Consider the following 22,122-nt stretch of genomic DNA (forward strand, 5'->3'; position numbering starts at 1 on the left):
TCCAATTTATCCCCACCTTACTGCACCAAAAGTGGAGATAGATTTACCACCCCATTCACAAGCTGGTGCAAACCGCGGACATCACCTGTATTTCAACCACAACTGCCCCAAAATGTATCCCCACGGTGGACACCACCGACTAACCCATATGAGATGCAGAGTAGGCGTTCCAGTGCAAAAACACACTAAAAAACCACAACACCACTTTCACAACGAAATGCCTGATCTGCAAAGCGCCACAAAAACAGGCGATAAGTTGCGATAGCACCAGGGATTTAACACCTGCCTTTTGCTGGTGCTAAGCAGGATAACTACCCACAGCATGAAAAGGAGCCCAGCCATGAGCCAAACCTGAAGACCCACAGATGCCACGGAGACAATGATTATGCAATAGCAGGATGTGAGGAGAGGCATGGAGCAGGCATGTGCTAGAACGGTAAGTGACCAAGGAATGTGAACCTACCCAATGCCAGGTGTGGCCTGGAGGTGCCTGACAGACCACAGAGTGCAAACCACGCAAATGCCCATGTGGTGAGCAACTGATGGTGCATGGAGTGCAGTGGCCAGTGGGTGCTACCATGTCCTCACAGACTGTGGGGCAGAAGGCGGAAATGTTGCACGTTACGTCTCCCCCTGCATGCGCGTGCGTAGTGGGTTAGAACTGCGTATGTCAGGCCTGGGTAGGGTTGTGAACAAAAAGCCCGTCACACTGCTCAATAGTTCTTATTCTGAATGGACAACGCGTTTGCTAGGGCGGCGCCTCTCAGCCCACCATGAGTCCTGCGCCGAGCGCAGGGGGGCCTGCGTCACTGTGCACCTACTGCACCCCGGGCCGCTGGTCCCCAGACCCCTCATGCCTACCCCAGCGCACCAGCGAGGCTCCGCTCACCTGCCTACACCGGCGTGTGACAAAGAGGGCCCACCAAATGCTGGTGCAAGCTCCAAGCACCAGTCCCGCGAACTCTGCAGCCTCAGCCCCCGACGCTGGCCTACATCACTCATTTCTATTATATACTCCACCGGCGTCCTCTTCGGCCCAGTATGCCCCACATGTGGTACTGTGTCCTGAGTCCTGAATGGCAGTGTCCCCAAGTCCGTGGCAGCAGCCACAGCACCAGATCCCCTTCCATCAGTGAGGCATAATTCCATATGGCAGGCCTGCGACATGTGGTGCCACTAACCCTGCTCAACGCAAGCCGTCGACATGTGGTGCCACTATCCCTGTTCAACGCAAGCCGGCGACACGTGGTGCCACTAACCCTGTTCAACGCAAGCCGGCGACACATGGTGCCACTAGCCCTGTTCAACGCATGTCGGTGACATGTGGTGCCACTGAACCTGAACTACGCAGGCCAGTGGGGTATCTAACCTAAGCCGCTGACACTCGGTGAATGGCCCATGCTGACCGCTGCCTCAGGCCTACACTGTGGTCGAGTAGGTCACACACAATTTTGAATTCAGCCTTGATTAATGTATGGCTAACTTGATGTCATTGTACAGGGCGCATCACATACTGCATCCTTTTTTAGCCCCGGTGCCACTAAGTGAGACCTACGACACATTCTGGTTGGACTCTAGGGGCGAATGAGTTCATGGACTTGGGGTTGTTGTCGCCATCATGTCAGTGATACTGACTTTGTGGCGAAAATGATGCTGTGGCATTCCACTCCTCCATTTGCTGCTTCCGGACAGCCTTCACCCTCTGCATCATGCCCTGGAGGACACCTACCACTGTCCCCCGCAACCCTCCGCCACATACACCTCGGACATTGATGAGGACCCACTCAGGTCGCATGGCCCATCTGACTGCACCGCAAGTCACCGTCCCGTGGAGGTATGCCTGTTCCGGCCGCAGTGCATCCGGGACCACTGACTCTGTGCTGGTCACGTCCTGGACCCCTTCTCGTGATATATTGGATGACCTTTGTGACAGTGGTCTTGGGGTCATCAACGGCATGTGTCTGTGGCCCTGCGCTGACAGCTGCCTCAGGCCTAAACTGCGGTCCAGTAGGTCACACATGTGGAACTGTGTCTTGGGTAAGATGTGGAGGAGTCCACACCATTGGACATGCCTCATCGCAGGCGGCATGCCCAACAGCACTGGTGCCACTAATTCTGTGCACAATGAGTCATGGGCACTTTCTGGTTGGACCTTGGTGGCGGTTGAGTCTATGGCATGGTGGTCTCCTGCATCTTCATCTGGCTGGTCCGAACTTGGTGCCCCACATGTGTCTGTTCCATTCATCTCCACCATAGTGACTGTTTCAGCGTGGTCCTGCCCTCTGCATCATGCCATGGGGTACACCTTTCACTGTCCACTGAGACACCCTGCAACAAGCTCCTTTCACATCTACGGAAACCTGCTCTGCACTTGTGACACTACCCCAGTCTCCCACAGGTCAGCCTCCCGTGGTGGTGGGCCCGTGTCAGCCGCGGTGTATCCGGGGCCGCTGTGCAGCACAAGTCATGGGGCCTTTATGGTTGTATGGCTATGTCCTTTACGATGTACACTGTTGTCGATTTCTTACTGCACCAGGCAGCCCTTGCCGGCTGGTTTGCATACACCCCACACACATCCTACACAGGTGTCACTCGATATGTGTGCCTGCTAATAAATGTGGCCATGCGCGTAGGAATTTACACCATCTGAGGAAGCGTGTCTGTGTGGTCATTGTGTCAGCATGATGGACACTGGTCCTGCAACGTCACAGTGTGCTGTCTTCAGCGGACATTACCATGTCACCGCAGTGTTGGCAGTGACCCTGGACATGTTGCTGCGCATGCACACCCATGGATGCACAAGTGGCGTGTGCTGGTCCGGCGTACGTCAGGTCACCGTAGGGGTGTGCCAATTCAGCAGGGGCAGCAGGGCATGGCTCGGACCTGGCCTCGTGCAGGAAGTGCGTTAAGTGTGTCTCTGTGTTGGGGTGTAGTCGCCACCAGGGCCACAGTAGTCGATGTTGCAATGTAGCATGCACCAGGAGGGCGGGCCCTCACAGACGGGGACATGTAGGCGCGCAGCGCACACAAGTGAGGGGGCTCATGGGAGGGAGGAGCAGCTGTGTGGCAATGTAACACACAGTGGGGCCGCTCATGTGCCACGTGCTGGGCATACCATCCAAGATTCCTAGGGTCGCAGACATCCCATCACCCCCGCAACAGGCTTCTGTACATCTCCTCTATGCATGCAGATGGTGAAGTTACTGTAGGGATGAAAGGTCCTTTGTCTGCACTATCAGGCGGTAGCACATCTGCAGCTCCGAGCAGGAACATGCATGTGGCCAGCACCCCCTGACAGATACGATAGCATGTCTGCACTATCAGGCGGAAGCACATCTGCAGCTCCGAGCAGGAACATGCATGTGGCCAGCACCCCCTGACAGATACAATAGCATTTGCTTGTGATTCCCACACTACTCTGCCGATGTGGGACCAATGTGTACACATCCCACATGCAGGAGTCCTTGGTCGTATTTAGCATGCGTGAAATGACCTTCACACGTACTACCACCCCACCCCAGGCCTACACCCGTTGCACACAGACAATGCTCATTGCACGATCTGTGCCATTTCATCCACAGGTCTGGCGTAGAGCAAGCCAGTGCAGCTTCAAGCAGAGCCACTGGCGGAATGGCAGACCATCCCGGCAGATACTCGACTCCAGTCACGTGGAGCTGTACGTGCATGTCGGCTGCATGTCTTGGGGGCAGTGCCCTTGGCAGGACTAGGGATAAGTTACCGGCTGAGCTTCCGCCTTGCAGACGTCACCCGCGTTCAGCTTGTGTTGCATTGTTGCTCGTGCATATTCGAGTGGCCCATGGATGTCTGCCTTTCCAACATAACAGTAGCTGACTTGGATTTCGACATGTGTGTGCGCCCCCTGTTGGCCCACGACCAGGAGTGTCACTGTGATACCAGTTTATGGCATGCAGGCTGGGAAATGGGCCTGGGAGATTGCATGAGTCGTCGTGTGCAGTGAGCACATTGAGCCACTACCCGATTGGGCTTTGGTGCACATTGTGTCGAGTGGTTAGAGTCAGCACATCTGTCCGGGTCAGCTGATGGATTAAGTTGACGACATGTCGGATGTGTTGGACAACGATCGCTTATTGAAGCTGTTTGCCTACACTGCTGCACTTGCGTTCATGGACGAGTGATAAGGTACCTGCTGCCACGACTGAATGTGGCCCATTGCACATGTTTCGACGCCTGTTTGCAGGTGGTGGATCTGGTTACATGACCCAAGACGACAGTGGACATGGCTGCATTATCCTGGACACATTATCTCAGCGCGGACAACCAACACGGTTTGGCATTGACTTGTGTTGGTGGTCGACTCCCCCGAGGTAGACATGGCCTCTTGGCCGTACTGACACGCACTTGTTGATAAAGTTTGTGCACTTTCACTTGTCTCCAACTGTGTTGTGTCTTGATTTGTATGCCAATGTGTGTGTCATGGACTCTCTGGCTCCCTGCCATAAGTGCATTGCTACCCCATCAGGACTGTGGGTTTGTACTTGTGCATTCTCCTGTCTCTGTTTCATGCTTTGCCAGGTGCATATGGCCGTTTACCGGCCACAGGCGGGTGCATTTGTGTCCTGTGTTTGTTTGTGCAAATGTTGATGTTTATACCACATTGTGTTCGATGTTGGGGTGCTCTGCTTTCTATGTGTGTGTACTGCATTGTGTGTGGGATGTCCCTTCGGCTCTGATTTGGCTTACCCTTCTCACTTTCAGGCAGTGTGGTTTTCACTTCTGTGTGTGTCGCGGGCCTTGGCGTTAACCCTGGGCGAAGCACTATGCTACGCTCGCGTAGTTTGCGAAGTTTGCGCAACTTCGCACTACGCAAGCTGCACGTAGCACAGTGCGAACACGCGTAGCGCAGCGGTCATTTTTTGCTTTTTCGCGGTCCTCAACGTCATGTTCGCGACCGCGAGCAAGCAAAATGACATCCTGGTGAGACTCTCAACGCGGGGAGGTCAGGTGTCTCATTGCGAGTTGTCGTGCATGCTCGCGACGGCTCGCGATGAGAAACTACCAGTTCGCGTTGAGAAAGCTGCAGCTCGAGTAAAAATCTACTCGAGCGGCAGAAAACTACAGCTCGCACTGTGCAAGATGCCGTTTTCAATGATTGCACAGTGCCGGATGCTTGTTCGCACTGTGCAATCATTGGAAATGCATCTTGCACAGTGCGAACATGCTACTACGCAGCTCGCGTAGTGCTACGTGAAGTTCACGTAGTGCTAAGTGCACTTCGCGTAGCTTCGCTTAGTGCTACTTCGCGAACTACGCCCACCCTTACTTGGCGTGCTTATCCCTGCTTTCCTCATCGCCAATGGGCTCACCACACATTTTTTGGCATTGAGGTTTGTGTTTTTATCTCTGACGCGGTGGTTGTATTGCGGACATTGGCCGTGTTTTCGGCGAACTATCGCATGGTACCGCGGTGTTGTGAATTTCACGTTAACATGGGGTTATTTTCCCGCGATGGGCTGCAATGGGTAAAGTTGCGTTAGCATTTTTTGGTGAAATTTAGCACACGTTCTTGTGAGTATACCCCTCAGTGAGACAAGGAATTAGTGCGGGGCTCAAAAAGCAAATAATTGATACCAGACTAATGTTATTAGGCGATCACGATTCATAAGTTCTGTCACCTCTTCCATATTTGCGAAAGTAGAACAAGACCAGCAAATCGCTTCATGCAGAGGACGTGGGATGATAAAGAAACTCTCTAATACCTTACTAGATGTTTTCTATTTTGTAGATTAAAATCAGGGCCAGTTTATTTCAGGGTTCCTGTGAGGCTGTGCTTGTTTTGTCTTATAGTGTGTGTCGTGTTCTTTGGTCACAAACTCACAGGACACAGGTAAGGGTCGCACTTCTTTATTCTGTTACATGATCTTGGTCCCATGCCTTTGCACGTCTGCCCACTGCGATATCCCTTTCATGAATGCCCCCGCCCACACCCTTAACCGGATGTGGTGTCCCGTTCCCAAGTGTCCACTTCATGTCCTGCAGGGTCCTAGTGCCCTGCCATCAGGTCACTACATCTCCCCCCTTTGTCACAAAGACGTGACAAGAAATGTGAAACACAGAGATGTGTAGATAGAGACAGAGATAGATGCAAAGTCTGCCTTGGCACCGGTCGGTGTGCCTCTCATCATCACATTTCTTCTATTAGTCTTTTTGGACGTCTGCAAACTCTTCTCGGGCTTGCTTCCGTCTGTTGTTCTTCTGCTGACCCTTGCTCTTCTTGTTCTGCTGTTCCTTCATCCTGGTCTTCCCTTTTTTCCTCTTTTAGTTCTTTGAAATGTGAACTGTTCCGTGATATCCGCTGATGTTCTGACTCAGCCGTGATCATGGGTCCCTTTATTTTCGTCACTAGTAATGGGTCTTTGGAGAACAAGCTGTCAGATATCCTTTGTTGCCTCTGACGCACTATCACCGTGTCTCCTTCTTTTAGGTCTGGCACGCTGGCGTTTCGCTTGGTATCTTTTCATTTTTTCTTTCGCCTCTTTGTCTTTATCTACAATGTCGCTGCGATCTGGTACCATGGTTGCCTCTATTTGTGGTAGCCTCGTTCTGCTTGTTCTTCCCAGTACTAGCTCTGCTGGGCCTCTTCCCGTGGAGTTATGAGGTGTGTTTCTGTAGTCCCGTAGAGCTTGTCACAAAGCTTGACCAAGTGATATTTGCACCAGCCTTGCCCTCTGAACGGCCTTTTTGATGTTTCCCATGAATCCCTCTACCATTCCATTCGCTTGAGGCCACAGCGGAGTTATCTTCCGGTGGTTTATACCCAGGTAGGTCATGAATCTGCGGAAATCTTCTCCTGAGAATGGAGGACCATTGTTTGTTTTTAGTGTTTCTGGTGAACTCCATGGTGCAAATATGTCATCCAATATCGATAGTGTCGCTGTTGCTGATGTCGATGTGACGTGACGTACTATTGGACACCATGAGTATTCGTCGATGACCACAAGCAGGTAGTTGCCTGTGTCCAGGGGCCCAAAGAAATCAGCTGCTAGTGTTGTCCACACCGCTCTTGGAAGTTCCGACATTTGTAAAGGTTCATTTCTGGCCGGTGATCCTGTTACTTGACAGAGGTGGCAGGTCGTTATGGTGTCTTCTACCATGCGATCTAGGCCAGGGAACCACACTTTTTCCCTTATCGTTTTTATCGTTGCTACTATGCCTCGGTGAGACTCATGAGCCAGGTTTACCAGTTGCTTCCTGAGTGAGCTGGGTATTCTTGTGCCTCTCATCATGATCCCGGTGTCAGTTTCTGACAGTTCTTCATGGATCTTCTTGAGAGCTAGCACTTCTTCTTTGCATACTCCTACTTCCCATGTGCAGTTATTGTTGACATGCCTCCATCTCTGCCTTCTCATTATCTCAATGGCCGTTTGAATCGTGGCGTCTTTCTTGGTCTCTCTTGCTAGCTCTGGCGCCGGGGTGTTTTGTTTCAATATGAAATTGAGGTATTCTTCTGCCATCAATGTCGTCTCCTGGGCCAGCAGTAGTGGGTGTCTCGACATGTAGTCTGCCGGGTTGTGTTCTTTTCCTAGTTTGTGCACAATCGTGAAGTCATAATCCATCAGCCTTATGCCCCAGCGTTCAATCCTGGGTGGCATTTTGGCTGATGGGCTGCCATAGATTGTTACTAGCACCTGGTGGTCAGTTATGATGGGGAATGACTTCCCGTAGACAAACATGTGGTAGTGTTCACACGCCCATACCACTGCTAGGCTCTCTTTTTCTGGTAGTGAGGATGTCCTTTCAATGTTTGTTAAGGTTTTACTCGCATATGCAACAATCTTCCTTTGTGAGTCTCTTCCTGGCATGTGCTGCGCTAGTATGGCTCCTAGCCCTACCGGGCTGGGGTCAACAGTTAGCTCAGTGCACAGTAGAGGGTCAAAGTAGGCTAGATGCTCCACAGTCACCACTGCTCTTCTTATTTCTTCGAATGCCTTGTTGCATTTCTGAGACCAGATACATTTCTATCCTTGTTTTGTTAGTTCTCTTAGTGGTGTGCTCACTGTGGGGAAGTCTTGTATGTATCGCTTACAATAGCTGGCCTAGAAATGATCGTACTTCTGCAATGTCCGTCGGCGCATTTGCGTTCTTCAGTGTTTCAACTTTGCTGGGGTCTGGCCTCATCCCTTGCTTGGAGAAGATATGACCGAAGAACACTACTTCCTCTCTTCCCAGCTCACATTTCTCTTCATTTAGCGCTAGGCCTGCTCGCTCCAGTTGGGTGCACACTTGACGTAGAGCTGCATCATGTTCTTTGTCTGTTTTACCAAATACCAGAATATCATCGCTGTAGTTCAGGCTGTTCCGTATTGGTCTTATCACTTGTCTTATTGTCTCCTAGAATATCTCCGCTGCCGAAGAGATTCCAAAACTCAGTCGCTTGTATCTGAACAGGCCCAGATGCGTGGAAAACGTTGTGATGTACCTTGATTGGTGGTTCAGATCTAGTTGATGATACCCTTTGCATAGGTCCAGCTTCGGCAACCGGCAGGCCCCAGTGAGGCAGCTGATCATGTCGTTTAAGTGGGGCCCCGGGTGTCTTTCCCTTGTGTTTGTGATCCTCATGTCCACAAAAATGCGGATCTTTGAGGTGTTCTTCTTAGGACGGCCACAATTGGAGACACCCAATGCGTTGGCCCTTCAGCAGGTTCAATTATATCCTGTGCCAGCAAATTTGTTATTTCTTCCTCAACTTGTGACTGTAGGTGAATTAGTACTCTTCTATGATGCTGGGCCACTGGTTTGACCGCTTCACTGATGTGTAAAGGTATCTGTTTTCCTTTTAGCTTCCCAAGACCCTTCAATATTGCTGGGATGTTTTCAGTTTCTGACATGTGATATGTCATGGCCAGTAGCCCCGTTACCTGGGCTGTCACGTTGCTGAGCAGGTGGGGTGCTGGGATGTCACCCTTAAGCACATGTATTTCTTCTTGGTATACTTTGCCTTTGTACGTTAGAAGTTCCTTGAACTTCCCCATGTTTTCTACCGGCTGCGGGAACCCCACAGGAACACATCCATGGTCGACAGTGATAGCGTTGGTTTCACTCTCATCTTTTGGTATTCTGATATGCATATGATGTTGCATGTCACTCCACTGTCAAGCACGAACTTTGCTTGGTGGTTTCCTACCCCAATGTCTACAGCGGCTGTTTTCTTTATTTGTCGCTTTTCCACAAGTTGATCGTGCTCTGTGTCTTTCTCCGCTCTTGGTGCGTCTGACATCAGATACAGCCTCTCCTCCCTCACAGGTGCTGTCGTCTCTTCTGACTCATCTGAGAACTGCGATTGGCAGTTTCCATTTGTCGTGCGTACCTGTTACATCTCATCCATGGTCTCATCATTCTGCATCTTTCATTTCTGAATTGTCTGGTCATGCACGTACTTGAGAAATGATTTTCTCTGTTACACTTCCTGCACTTTTGACCTATTGCGGGACAGGCACCGACATGCGGAAATTCGAGGCCACATAGATAGCATGTTTGTTCGCCTTTGTTTGGTAGGACCGGCGCCTGAGATGCCCTCTTCTTGAAGTTCCCAGTGACACGATGTGCTACCATCACTTTCTTCTCTTTTCCCATCTCCATCTGCTTCGCTTGTTCCGTGGCCCGTGTTTCTGTGCGAGCCATCGTCAACATCTTCTCCAGCGTCGTTGGTTCCTTCAGAACACTTGCTCGGAACTCCACTGATTTGCAGCCTTCAATGATGCGCTGTCTTATTGCTTCCTCATTGTCGAATTTGTCAAACTCACATTATGCAACCAGCTTCCTTAGTCTCGTTGCAAAATCGTCCAGGCTCTCTTCTCCTTGCTGGCATGCCGTGTTGAATGTGTATCTTTCAAAATCGACGTTGCGTGTCAAAATTTTGTGTGAGACACTGCATCACTCCCTTGTAATCCGCGGTGTGGTCGGCAGGGAATGTTAATAACAGATCTTCTATTTCATCCCCTGCGAGATTTAGTAGTAGATGCAGTTGCTTGTTGTCAGGGATGTCCGTGGCGATCATGTAGCACTCAAACTTCCTGACCCATCTTTCCCACCTGATGCCTGCTTGCGGCTCTGATAGGCTGAGCGGTAATTTCCTGCGGAAGATGGCTTTCGTGCTCTGTTTCTCCTCATTGTCACTCATCTTCTTCCTTAGCACTCTTCTGCTTTTCTTCTTATTATTATTTTCTTTATTTTCTACTTTGTTCCTATCTTTCCCTTCTTAATGTGTTTAATTTCACTTTATTTCCTTTATTTTCTTCTTCTTTTGCCTCTTTTCGCACTTTTCCTTGGTTTTCCTATCTTTTCACCGGCGGCCTGACGTTAAAATGGACACCGCTCGTTTATTTCTTCTTATTGGCTCAATTGCCTGACTCTAAAAAGGCAGCCGTAGTCTCGCGAGGTTTCTGTATCTCCCTTGCCTTGCCTGACCTCTTAAAATGGCCACCGTCATTCCCAGCTTCTGATTGGCCTGGTCCGCCTGACTTTAAAATGGCCGCCTTGATCTCGCGATGCTTCATTCGAATCAACGTGCGCTTTCCTCTTCTCACTTTGTATTTCTCCAAGTGCTCTTAGGTGCTGGCGCTTCTTTGCTTTTCTGCTTATCGGCAGATGCTTTATATATTTGTTATTTGCAGCGCTTCTATGTCTTTTTCCTCCGAGCTCTTACTGATGAGCATCAGTCGGGGTGGGCTCCCGCTTTGCGCTGCACTACTCGGACCAGGGTGGGCTCCTGGTTCCGCTTCTCACTGCATGCATTACGCCACTCCACACGGTGTTCTTCGAGTAGGCCAGCGGACCAGGGTGGGCTCCTGGTTCCGTTGCGCTTCTTCTCAGGGACACAGTCTGATCTACCTCGTTCTATGGATCCGGCGGCGTCGCCAGTTGTTGTGTTCTTTGGTCACAGACTCACAGGACACAGGTAAGGGTCGCACTTCTTTATTCTGTTACACGATCTTGGTCCCATGCCTTTGCTCGTCTGTCCACTGCGATATCCCTTTCATGAATGCCCCCTCCCACACCCTTGACCAGATGTGGTGTCCGGTTCCCCAGTGTCCACTTCGTGTCCTGCAGGGTCCTAGTGCTCTGCCATCAGGTCACTACAGTGTGGTTGCAGGAAAGCATTTATTATCTCAAAAACTTGTTGAGAGCAGTTCCCTGGCATAGAAATTTGGTTTCAAGGTGGTCAGTTTTAGCTCTTTTAACACAGGCTATGTCTTAACTGGAGAAGGACTTTGCTGTTTGCGCACATATGGAGCACCTTTAGTCTCATTCAATACCTCAGAATACCAAGCATCACAAGGTTAGTATTCAGAGTAGGTGTGATAATATTTCTCATCACATTTTTCAAATGAGGGTGTTATGTATACATCACACAGGTAGTAGTTTCTAAAACTGCCCTTTGCTATTTTACGTGTTTCCACTTCGAGGAAATAACCATAACATGTGGCATGGGAGCCCTCATGCAAAACATTGACAGTCATTGTTAAGCCGGATGTTCCACTTCCTCCCACACTGCTGTTCACGGCACTGCAGCGGGTTTTAGTGCCGCCAAGGCATTCTCAGGCCACATCCGTCCCTCCTTTACACCAAAAACGCCATAGCATTTTAAGGGAGAGACCTAGCTGATTGCGGAGTTAACTAGCGGATAGATGGGAACCATAAGATAATTCAGGGCTTGGGTTACTCAAGACCTTCCCGACCCATTTCTGCCTCCTACTGTGATACACATCTAGCTTACTTTTTCGTCCCTCCACATTTCTTTATTACATTATTCGTTAGGTGGCCAGTTCAGTGTTATGGCATTGTTGCTAGGAAGTTGATTTGCATTAACATTAGCGTTTGTGCCACATTTGAGGCACAGATTAGGAACTGCATTCAGGGGCCCAACTAGACCCAGGCGTTGAGAGGGGGGGGCTAATATCTTGAAGGGTTGGGGGTGGAGCCATCAGCAAAGTCGGAGTGACAATTACTGTCTCTATCCACTGTTAAATGTTTGATTTTAATATGTAATTTGAAGCAGAAATTTGTGATTCAGCTTCTGGGACAGTTGCTAGCAAAATGTGCTTTATAATCACATTAAGGGCAGTTGAATAGGTCGTAAAACATATTTTCAAGTTATTTGGGATAACTCTGCTTTTATCGGTATACAATACATTTGCAGTATTCGTAGGACGGGATATTTATTCAAAAGATAATTGTCTTGCCGTTGTGGACAAGGTGCCTCATGACTAGGCACTCAAACCCATGGAATGCAGAACGTGTACATCTTGGTACTATGTGATAACCCGAAGTTCCTGTTAACATCAAATCCTTGATTTTGATATGCTTAGGGCCTCAAAAATCCTTAAGTGCAATCCCCATTTGGAAAGGTGCTGGCTGTAAACCAACACAAAGCACAGAAACCGATCACAAAGTGTGAGAATATATGGTTCTCCCACAGCAAAGAATAGATTCTCGAACTTCCAACATACCTATGAATAGTGGCAGCTGTAAAATATAAACTAGTAGTAGTAGTTGTGAAAATAATTGTTACGGTGCACGAACAATAACTCATCTACAACTAAACACTGTGAAATGTTTACACATGTTTTACTGATGGAACTGCCAGTGTATTTCAATAGGATTTTTCTTCAAATGGAAAGAATCATGAAGTACCCTCATTTAGATTGGTTCACCTTCAGGTTGCTAGCAGATGAAAACGTGATCTTATCCTCTGTTAAGTTGTGTTCCCTTGATAACCCTCCTTATCCCTGCTGTGCTCCTATCTCTCGCTCATGAACTGTCAGGAAATATCACTGGACTGTTTAAACTCATACTTTTCATATTTCTGGTAGAGTTTAGGCCTTATACAACCAAGATGCATTTACCACACTACTGACAAAAATGTAATTTGGATCCATCTGATGTAAAAGAAATTCTCTCCTGATATCAATTGTTTTTTTTAAAAAAATGGGAGATAAACAACTGTGCATGGACAACCTGTTGGCTAACTGGCAGATGCTGGTTGCTGAGGTGGTTGGTTAGGTTCTCTAGGATCATTGTCATGTATGAGAGGAGGGAGAATGGGCTGAAGTTGGAAGTATGGGTCAGTGGATGGTTTCTTGAGCAGGGGCATTAAGGCTGGCTGGTTACCTGGTGTCTAGTGATGTTGCTGAGTCGATGGAGGTTGTTGAGGGTGGGTGTTAATGCTTCACTGATTAGTAGGAGTGCTTTGGTGAAGGCATGGGGGGGGCAAGTGTCAAAAGGAGGCCCCAATTGGATGGTCCTCATAATGCCAATGATTTTGATCATGGTGATGACACGAGGTCAGGGTTTGTTAATCAACTGTGATGGGAAGTTGAGATGCGACAGTCCTGTGCTCTGGTTGAGGATCGAAGTTGCTGCATATGGAGATGCTTTTGATATTGAAGAAATCCAAGAGTTTACAACAGGATGTGGGAGCACACCGCTCATCTCTCAGGCAAGGTTCGCCCCTGGCATTCTGGTAAATGCAGTCTCTTGTAGCTCGCTCCAATATTCTCGAGTATTTTGCCAAGGTAGGCGCAGATAGTGCTGATCTCTAGACAAGTGTTTCTGGTTTATTAACCGTCATCAGTAGAGAATACAGTCTTTTTTTGGGGGGTTTGCTGAGTAGGCTGCGAAACATTATATCAGGTCCAGTACCTCTCACTGGCACACAGGTGCTTCATAAACGAGCTCATCAGCTCAATGACTCACGGGAGTACTTTAAATAGACAGCAGGATGTGGGAGCACACCGCTGACTTCTCAGGCAAGGTTCGCCCCTGGCATTCTGGTAAATGCCGTCTATGGTAGCTCGCTCCGATATTTTCGAGTATTTCGCCAAGGTTAGCGCAGATAGTGCTAATCTCTAGACACGTGTTTCTGGTTTATTAACCGTCATCAGTAGAGAATACAGTCTTTATTTTGGGGTTTGCTGAGTAGGCTGCCAAACATTATATCAGGTCCGGTACCTCTCACTGGCGCACAGGTGTTTCAGCCACAAGCTCGTCAGCTCAATGATTCACGGGAGTACTTTAAATAGACAACAGGATGTGGGAGCACACCGCTGACCTCTCAGGCAAGGTTCGCCCCCGGCATTCTGGTAAATGCAGTCTCTTGTAGCTCGCTCTGATATTTTCGAGTATTTTGCCATGGTTGGCTCAGATAGTGCTGATCTCTAGACATGTGTTTCTGGTTTATTAACTGCCACCAGTAGAGAATACAGTCTTTATTTTGGGGTTTGCTGAGTAGGCTGCCAAACATTATATCAGGTCTGGTACCTCTCACTGGCGCACAGGTGCTTCATCCACAAGCTCGTCAGCTCAATGACTCATGGGAGTACTTTAAATAGACAACAGGATGTGGGAGCACACCGCTGACCTCTGAGGCAAGGTTCGTCCCTGGGATTCTGGTAAATGCAGTCTCTTGTAGCTCGCTCCGATATTCTCCAAGGTTGGCGCAGATAGCTGCCTAGCCTGCCAAACATTATATCGTGGATGAAGCACCTGTGCGCCAGTGAGAGGTACCGGACCTGATATAATGTTTGGGAGCCTACTCAGCAAACCCCAAAATAAAGACTGTATTCTCTACTGATGACGGTTAATAAACCAGAAACACGTGTCTAGAGATCAGCACTATCTGCGCCAACCTTTGGAAAATACTCAAAAATATCGGAGTGAGCTACAAGAGACTGCATTTACCAGAATGCCAGGGGCGAACCTTGCCTGAGAGGTCAGCGGTGCGCTCCCACATCCTGTTGTAAATCCAAGAGTTTGTTGCAAAGGTCTCGTGAGGGGGTGATGTTTGAGGTGGCAGGAGGTATGGGGAAATCTTTAAAATATTGCTTTGAAAGTATGATTTGCAATTTGTTAGATCCTTACTGATGGGGCTCTCTCAAGTGTTGAGGATGGCTACCTTTTGGTTGCCTTGTGTTGTGATTAATTGTGGTCTGCTGCAAGGCTCCTCCTTTTCCTTGATGCAATTTAATCTCTGAGTTTAACCTCTGCTACACCTAAGCTACTCATTCAGATACCAAGCATTTTCATATATAGATGACATATAGATCATTGTTCATCTGAACCAAAAGGCACCAGTTCTTTAATCCAACTTAAATGCTTTTTTGGACACTGTCCAGCAATGGACAATGGATGGGCCGCAACTTCCTAGCAATTAACACAGACAAGCCAGAGCTCTTAGTTTTCAGTAGAAAAACTTCACCAGAGGAAATGTTTACTGCCTTCTTCCATGGCTGAACCACCAATCCCCGTGGCAAAAATCAAATCAATTAGTGGGATTCTTCATGAAAATCTGTTCCTTCGCCCCTTATATTTACTCTGTTGCCAACCCCTGCTTTGGGTTACTGAAGGCACATAGGAAAATTCTACCATTCCTTGCTAGTGATTGTATCGCTACATTTATGCTCATGCTTTACAGTGAGGTTGATTACTTATATTCCCTGAATTAGGGCTTCCCTGTTAGACCCCACAATATGCCAAATTATCAGGTAAGACTGTTTTGTAAACTAGTGAAAAATTATCATGTGATCTTTTGAAGGTTTAGGCTTCACTGGCTGTCCTTGGACCAAAGAATTAGGTTTAAGACCCTCTGCCTCGCTCATAAAATCTTCTACAATATAATGCCATCATGGATCATCCTCTTCTTCTGGTTTCCAGATAAATAAACCTTGCAGGGGGGGATAGTTATTCCACTTTGATGACCCTAAATTTTGGAATGAGCCTCAGTTCTCCTTCAGATGAAGCAACAATTATCTGGCCTTTCAGAAATCAATCAAACCTTTCCTGTTACATAACGAAGGCACTGGCCATTTACCATACTCTCAGTAATACTTGCTTTTGTACCAAAGGTTTAGGTTATTTTATTGTCAAATATTTCCATAGTGAACATCTTGAGGTGTGAGAGTTTAGAACCATATGATGAAATCAAAGTGTGGCAACTGCCGCTGTGCATTAGCATGGAGTTTAGGGTGTAGTAGAGAGGGTGAAAATAGACACCATAGTGTGTGTAATTAAATATCAAATTTTGCTTACAAAAACACGTTTAGTTGCATAGTGTCCACCCATTGGAGAAGAAGTTGAATCACCAAGGAAATATTGTGCAGAGGGACATTGCACTTTTGCCTTAGCGGCAATTTGTGGAGGAAGCTGATCTGTGAGACTCTGTTACATTTTAACATAGACAAGTCAGACATTTTTTAATAGTGCACGTTCACCCTGAGTAGTTCTGTTGGTACTACTGACAAACACGGATGTTAATCATTTTGCAAGTTAATGGTAGTCATTTTGTCAACCTCCGAAGGATGAAAGGCTGAGTGGTACAAGGATGTGAACCCGCGGCTATGGCACTGGAGTAGATAGATACATTATCCTGCTCAGCTATCAATACCGGTATCTGTGTTATAAGCTTCAGTTTAATCAATTCTTTTTATATAAGAACTATAAGTTGAGCTTTATGCAACATTTGCTCCGGCAGATATTGACCTTTTTAGTTCTAAATATAGCTACTTTTCTAGTATTGTGTTATGAACCTTTTCACAGCAACAGAAAAGAAACCTCTCTTAACATTTCTGTTCTAATGTCATATGTTATAATATTTACTTTCAGAGGACAACTTGTTCTCCATTAGTTTCTGTGTTATGACTGTATTGTCCTTTTTACAATCCTATGCGAGCTTAAATGAGTAGTTGTTTGTTGTACACAGAGGGTGCAGGGCACCCATGCTGTGTTTTTTGTCTTTCATCTCCCTTGCATATGGTTATCATGCACGGAGACTGGTCAGGTCGAGAGTGGGGCGCAGGAGGCACGCCAAAGCAATGTAAAATAAACTAAGCTTCGTTTAGCTTTTAGGGACTAAAGTGGGCGTGAGAATACTTCCTGTGAGGCTGACCTCCACTGGAGGCTGACAGGGGGAGGAGACTAAAGCCCTTTCAGCCCAATGGCTGTTGCGCCCCTGACTGCAATCATTAAATCCGAAACAGAACTATAATCTAAGTCCAAGGATTATCTGTTGATATGTTTGGCTCCACTGCTCTTTGTCTCCAGGCTCTGCCATCGGATTTCCTGCTCGGTCAATTTGGGAGCTATTTGGTGAGCGGGGTTAAATTGAGGGCCCTGTTCCTTGTCTGATTATGATTTAAGTCAGGTACTGTGTTTTGGCAATGTGTAATAATATTCTAAAATGATTTTCCCTTGACTATTAGATGGTGATGTACGTATGTAAAGGGAGGGAGTGTGTGTTTTTCATTTAAATATGAAAAGTGCATATAAGTGCAATCACGGTCTCTTACTCCGTACAAGATGTTATTGACCGCCATTGTGACCCACTGCCATGCCATTGGTCAATGTAGCTTTCCAGGCAAATTTGTGAGCCTCTAAGAACTTGCTTTGCATAAAACATTTTGTTTGATATGATCCCTATTCAGAAACAAAATTCATCTGTTTTAAATTAGTGTGAATAAAGTGTTGACTGTGTGAATACAGAATAATTGCAAGATTTCATTTCTCATTAACAGGCATTTTACAGAAGATTTCCTAGGGAAGAAAATGTGGAGGTAATTATGTAAAATACTGAAATGTAAACATTAGTCTATCCGCTTAATTGCATTGGCTGGGACATGTGACATTGCACATACCGCTGACTAGTCGTAAAAGGAAGAAAAGGCAAATCATGGTGTTCACAGTTCATACCATACCATATCATGATCCATGTAGACAAAGGTGTTACTTCTTTAATTTTAGGAGAGTGAGGATGTCTTGGAAATAATCACCATGACAAGGCCAAGCGGACTTCTGACCTCTGCCGGTGCACTTTCTCCACTTCTCCGCTGCTATGGCTGTTCTGCGCTGCCTGGGAGAGCACCAGACCCTGCCTCATGGACCACTTCTCAGCCCTGGGAATATCTGGGCTCTGGTGGCAACGGTCCTGGTGCTCTAGCCTTCCCTGAGAGCCTTTGTAGTTCAAATGAGGTGGCACTCTGCAATACCCCGGGGGGAGGGGAGGGTGGCTGACCTTCCCTAAAGGCTTGAGCACTAGGCCCCTAGTATTATGATACCTCCCCGCAGCCCTGGCCCTCCTGGGAAGCTCCACAGGTGTTCCCCCAATGGCAATTTCCACAAAGGCTTGCCATCCCCAATGGTTAGCAAAAAACAACCACGGACACACGAGCCCAAGTTCACTAGGGTCCCACTTGATAGCCCAAAAAGCAAAAGAATCCCACAGAGGTGGTTTCTTTGGCCTACGTGGCCGGTTTTTCCTATGCGGTTTGTCTTGTTTTGCTCCTGGTGGTGTGCTTCCGCCACAAAGAGTATTACTTTTAGGCCAAAGTTTGCATTTTTTCTAGGAGCTGATTTTGAGCTGCTCTTTCTCCTATGAGGGAGAGGTCAGGGTTTGACCTCCTGCCCCTTCTCTCCTCACAACGACGACCTGCTCCCTTGGAATCCTGGCTCTTCTGCTGAGCCTGGGGTCTTTCTCAGCAACACCTTTAGGCAGATTATCTTCCCTGCCTGCCCCAAGTCTTCCTGGCCTCCTTCAGGGTGCCTGTGTATCCAACAGGAGTCAGAGGGTCCCATTTGTGGTGTCTCTCCACAGGACCGTCTGCTGTAGTTCTATAGTTCCAGTGGTTCCAGGGCTTTCCCTAATGGTCCCCAGCAGGTTCACCTCTTTACTGCCCCCCAGGCGGAGTGAATAACTCCAGATTTACACTATAGTCGAAAAGAAAAACAAGTACATTTCTTTTGGAATGCCCAATCAAATTATAAGACTTGCAGAGGCCATATAATCACAAAGGAGCTCAGAGGGACAAAACGGGTACACACGGGATAGCCCTCCACTCAGTCAGATTCAATCACAAAACATCCCTGTACCCTGGATCATAGTTAGCAACCGTCTGGTTGACATGAGAACCAAAAGACTGCTGGGCCAATACTTTAGTTCCAACACACCTCCTCTCAATTCAATGTTGGGTGTACGTTCTCTAATGTCATACTATCCATACCAAATTGCTGTTTGTGGCTGTCAATGGGAGACTCCGGGGGAGAGGCCATAAACAAATTATTAAATGTCTCATCTGTGACAGGTTACCTATGCTCAGATACCGGTTTGAGTTAGACAGCAGTCTCACTTGCTAAACTCACCGACAATTATGCTCATATGTTTAGATATAACTAGCCCAGAGCCTCTTGCCCTAGCTGCACAACAGTATACCTTTTTATAAAAGGTGGGCCCTGGCGGTTAACAGTTGCATGCATTTTAATAGAGCTGATACTCAGTTAATGAGACTCACTCACAGCAGTCATCCAAAGACAAAGTGGTTTAAAAAGCAAAAAAAAAAATCAAATTGAGCCAAATGTGTCAGAACAAATTCCATCAGTTTGTTTGCCAGGTATATAAACAGAGTCAGTTATCAAAGCCATAGGTGAATTACAGGTACAATACTCTCTCTCTCTCTCTCTCTCTCGCTCTCTTTCTCTCTCTCTCTCTCTCTCTCTCTGTCTCTCTCTCTCTCTCTCTCTCTCTCGACCCCCCCCCCACTCCCTCCCTCCCTTGTTGGGACAATGTATGAATACTTGTCTTATGGGGCCTAACTATTCCCAATGCTCTTAAAATATAACAATCACAAAAACATGTTTAAAAAGAATTCCAAATACAGGATCCGATCCTGCTTCATATTTGCAAATATAGAGCTTTATTTGACCACGTACACAGAACCATCTTTATAGGGTCCTGAACTTGTGTTACCAACCTTGTGAGGACTTACTCCAAAATTGCCATTTTTGTTTGAATATATTCATGAACAAATAGATAAATGTTATTTTTAGTGCTGTACCTAAATTAAATGAATTTTTAGTCCTAAATTAATAGCTACTCGTGTTCTAAGGGCACACAGAAAATGGATTTTGATGATAATGCACTTCCCACCAGAAAACCACAGGATACTAAGTCCTTGGGATGAGAATCACTGATATTTAATCTACTGCTAAGTGAACACAAACGTCAAGAGATGAGGAAACAATACATAGTGAAAATCATCTGCAGGCCAAAGATCATGCAATTTGGTGAGATAGAAAGGCCAGGTTGAGATTACTGGATTCTTTTTCATTAAGTTCAGCAATAGGCATCAACTTTTTTATATGACTGTGTAATAATAGTCCTCATAAATATGGCATACGATTAGTGATGTTCAAGCGCTGACAGTAAGAGTGTGTGATGGTCAAAGGCCCGAAAAGATAGTGCATGATTACACTGATGCCCAGGTCCCCACATAAATAGCATTTAACTATAGTCATAGGGATAGTGTGTGAATATATTCATGATCAAGTCCCCACAGTGATAGTGTGTAATGCTAGTTATCTTGAAGTCACATGAGATTGCACGTCATTAGTGTAATGCCCAGGTTACCACACATATAGTGAGTTATTATAGTCATATTAAAATCTCTGAAGACATAGTATCTGATTATAGTCATGCCTGGTTCTTCACAGGTATAGCGTTTGCATATAGTCATGTTCAAGTCCCCATAAAACAGTGGGTGAGTGTGTGATTATAGTCAAGCTCATTACTCTACTTAGAGGGTATTATGATAGTCAAGTTGAAGTTCCTGGAGAGATAGTGTATTATGATTGTCATTGTCAGAGATTGCGTGTGATTAGTGAAACGCACGAGCCTGCAGATGGTGTGTGATTATATTTATGCTCAAGTCCACACAAAATATTGTGTGATTATAGTGATGCCCAGGTCCCCATTAAGACAGTGATTATAGAACTGTAGAAATAGTGAAAGTCAAGTTCAAGCCTCTGTAGGGAATCCTCTTTTTGGATAGACATGTTGAAGTCCCTGTTGGGATAGTGTGTGCTGATAGTTGTATTCAAGCCCCCACAAAGATAATGTGGGGTTATATTGCTGCCTAGGTCACTAAAAACATAATATGTGATTATTGGGATGTCCATGTCCTCACAGAGATAGCATGTGATCATAGTCTTTCCCAGGACTTCACAGAGAAGGTTTTTGATTTTAATCATGATCAAGTCCCCTTGGTGATAGTGTGTGACTACAGGTATGTTGAGGTCTCCAAGCAGATAATGTGTGATGTTAGTCGTTTAGAGATAGACATAGTTAGAGATAGTGTGTTATTACAGTCATGTGCTAGTCTCCCTAAAGAAAAATGATAGTGTGCGATTATAGTGTTATACAGGTCCCCATATAGACAGTGTGTGACTATAGGGATACCCAGTCTCCACAGAGATAGCCTGTTTTTATAGTCATGTTCAAGTCCTCATAGAGATATTGTGTGATTATAGTGATATTCAAGTCCCCCCAATGATAGTGTATGATCATATATTGTTACCCGGGCCCCCACATAGATAGTGTGTGACTATAGGGACATCCAGTTCCCACACAGAGATAGTTTGTTACTATAGTCATGTTCAAGTCCCTGTAGAGAGAGTCTGTGGTTATAGTAATGTTCAAGCCTCTGCCATGATAGTATGTGATTATAATCATGTTAAAATCTCAGAGCTAGTGTGTGATGATAGTTATCTCCACATCCTACAAACATAGTATGTGATTACAGTTATGTTGAAGACTCCGAACTCTGGCGACTTATGGGTAGATGTAAGTAGCTTTAATCAGGTCGCAAAAGGCCCAATTCGCAGAATCGGGCTGTTTGCAACCTGGAAAAAACATTTTTCCATGTACTAAAGCCTTTTTTTTGCATAATGGGTTAGCCATTCAGCATTAGGAGAGAGTTTGTTAAGGGCGTCCCTTTCTAATAGTGACTTGTAGTGGTATGTGTGAATGTTTTATGACCGAATGCGGTCTCAAGCCAGTCACATTTTACCACCACTTCAAATCGGTGGTAACCCATTCGTAATTTGTCTTTGCGAATCCATGTGAAAACGTTTTTCAAGAGCAGGCAGTAGTTCCACGGACCACTGCCTACTCTTAAAAAATTAAAAGAAAACTTTTCGGCAATATTTGTATATATGAGAAATGTTTACATTTCTCAGGAACTACTGAACAGATTTACACCATTTAACAAAATGAGTGCACTCTGAACCAAGAGCTAAATTTTTGCCAATTTTGGTGCAATT

The 22,122-nt window shown here is 46.5% G+C and overlaps 1 protein-coding gene across 6 annotated transcripts in view; it reads left to right on the top strand.

Annotated features, from left to right (window-relative positions):
• The window catches only part of FAM227B (family with sequence similarity 227 member B), a 3,234,040-nt gene that overhangs the window by 668,892 nt on the left and 2,543,026 nt on the right, over positions 1–22,122 (top strand). For 5 of the 6 annotated variants that reach the window (XM_078684781.1, XM_078684784.1, XM_078684786.1 and 2 more), the window contains exon 5: positions 17,547–17,585. The exons of the other annotated variant lie outside the window; for it this stretch is intronic. In XM_078684781.1, the coding sequence (XP_078540907.1) occupies positions 17,547–17,585 (39 nt within the window). The remainder of the gene's footprint in view (positions 1–17,546; positions 17,586–22,122) is intronic. 6 annotated transcript variants of the gene reach the window in all.

The sequence above is a fragment of the Lissotriton helveticus genome, chromosome 3_2, assembly GCF_964261635.1.
Source record: "Lissotriton helveticus chromosome 3_2, aLisHel1.1, whole genome shotgun sequence".
Lineage (NCBI taxonomy): Eukaryota > Metazoa > Chordata > Amphibia > Caudata > Salamandridae > Lissotriton > Lissotriton helveticus.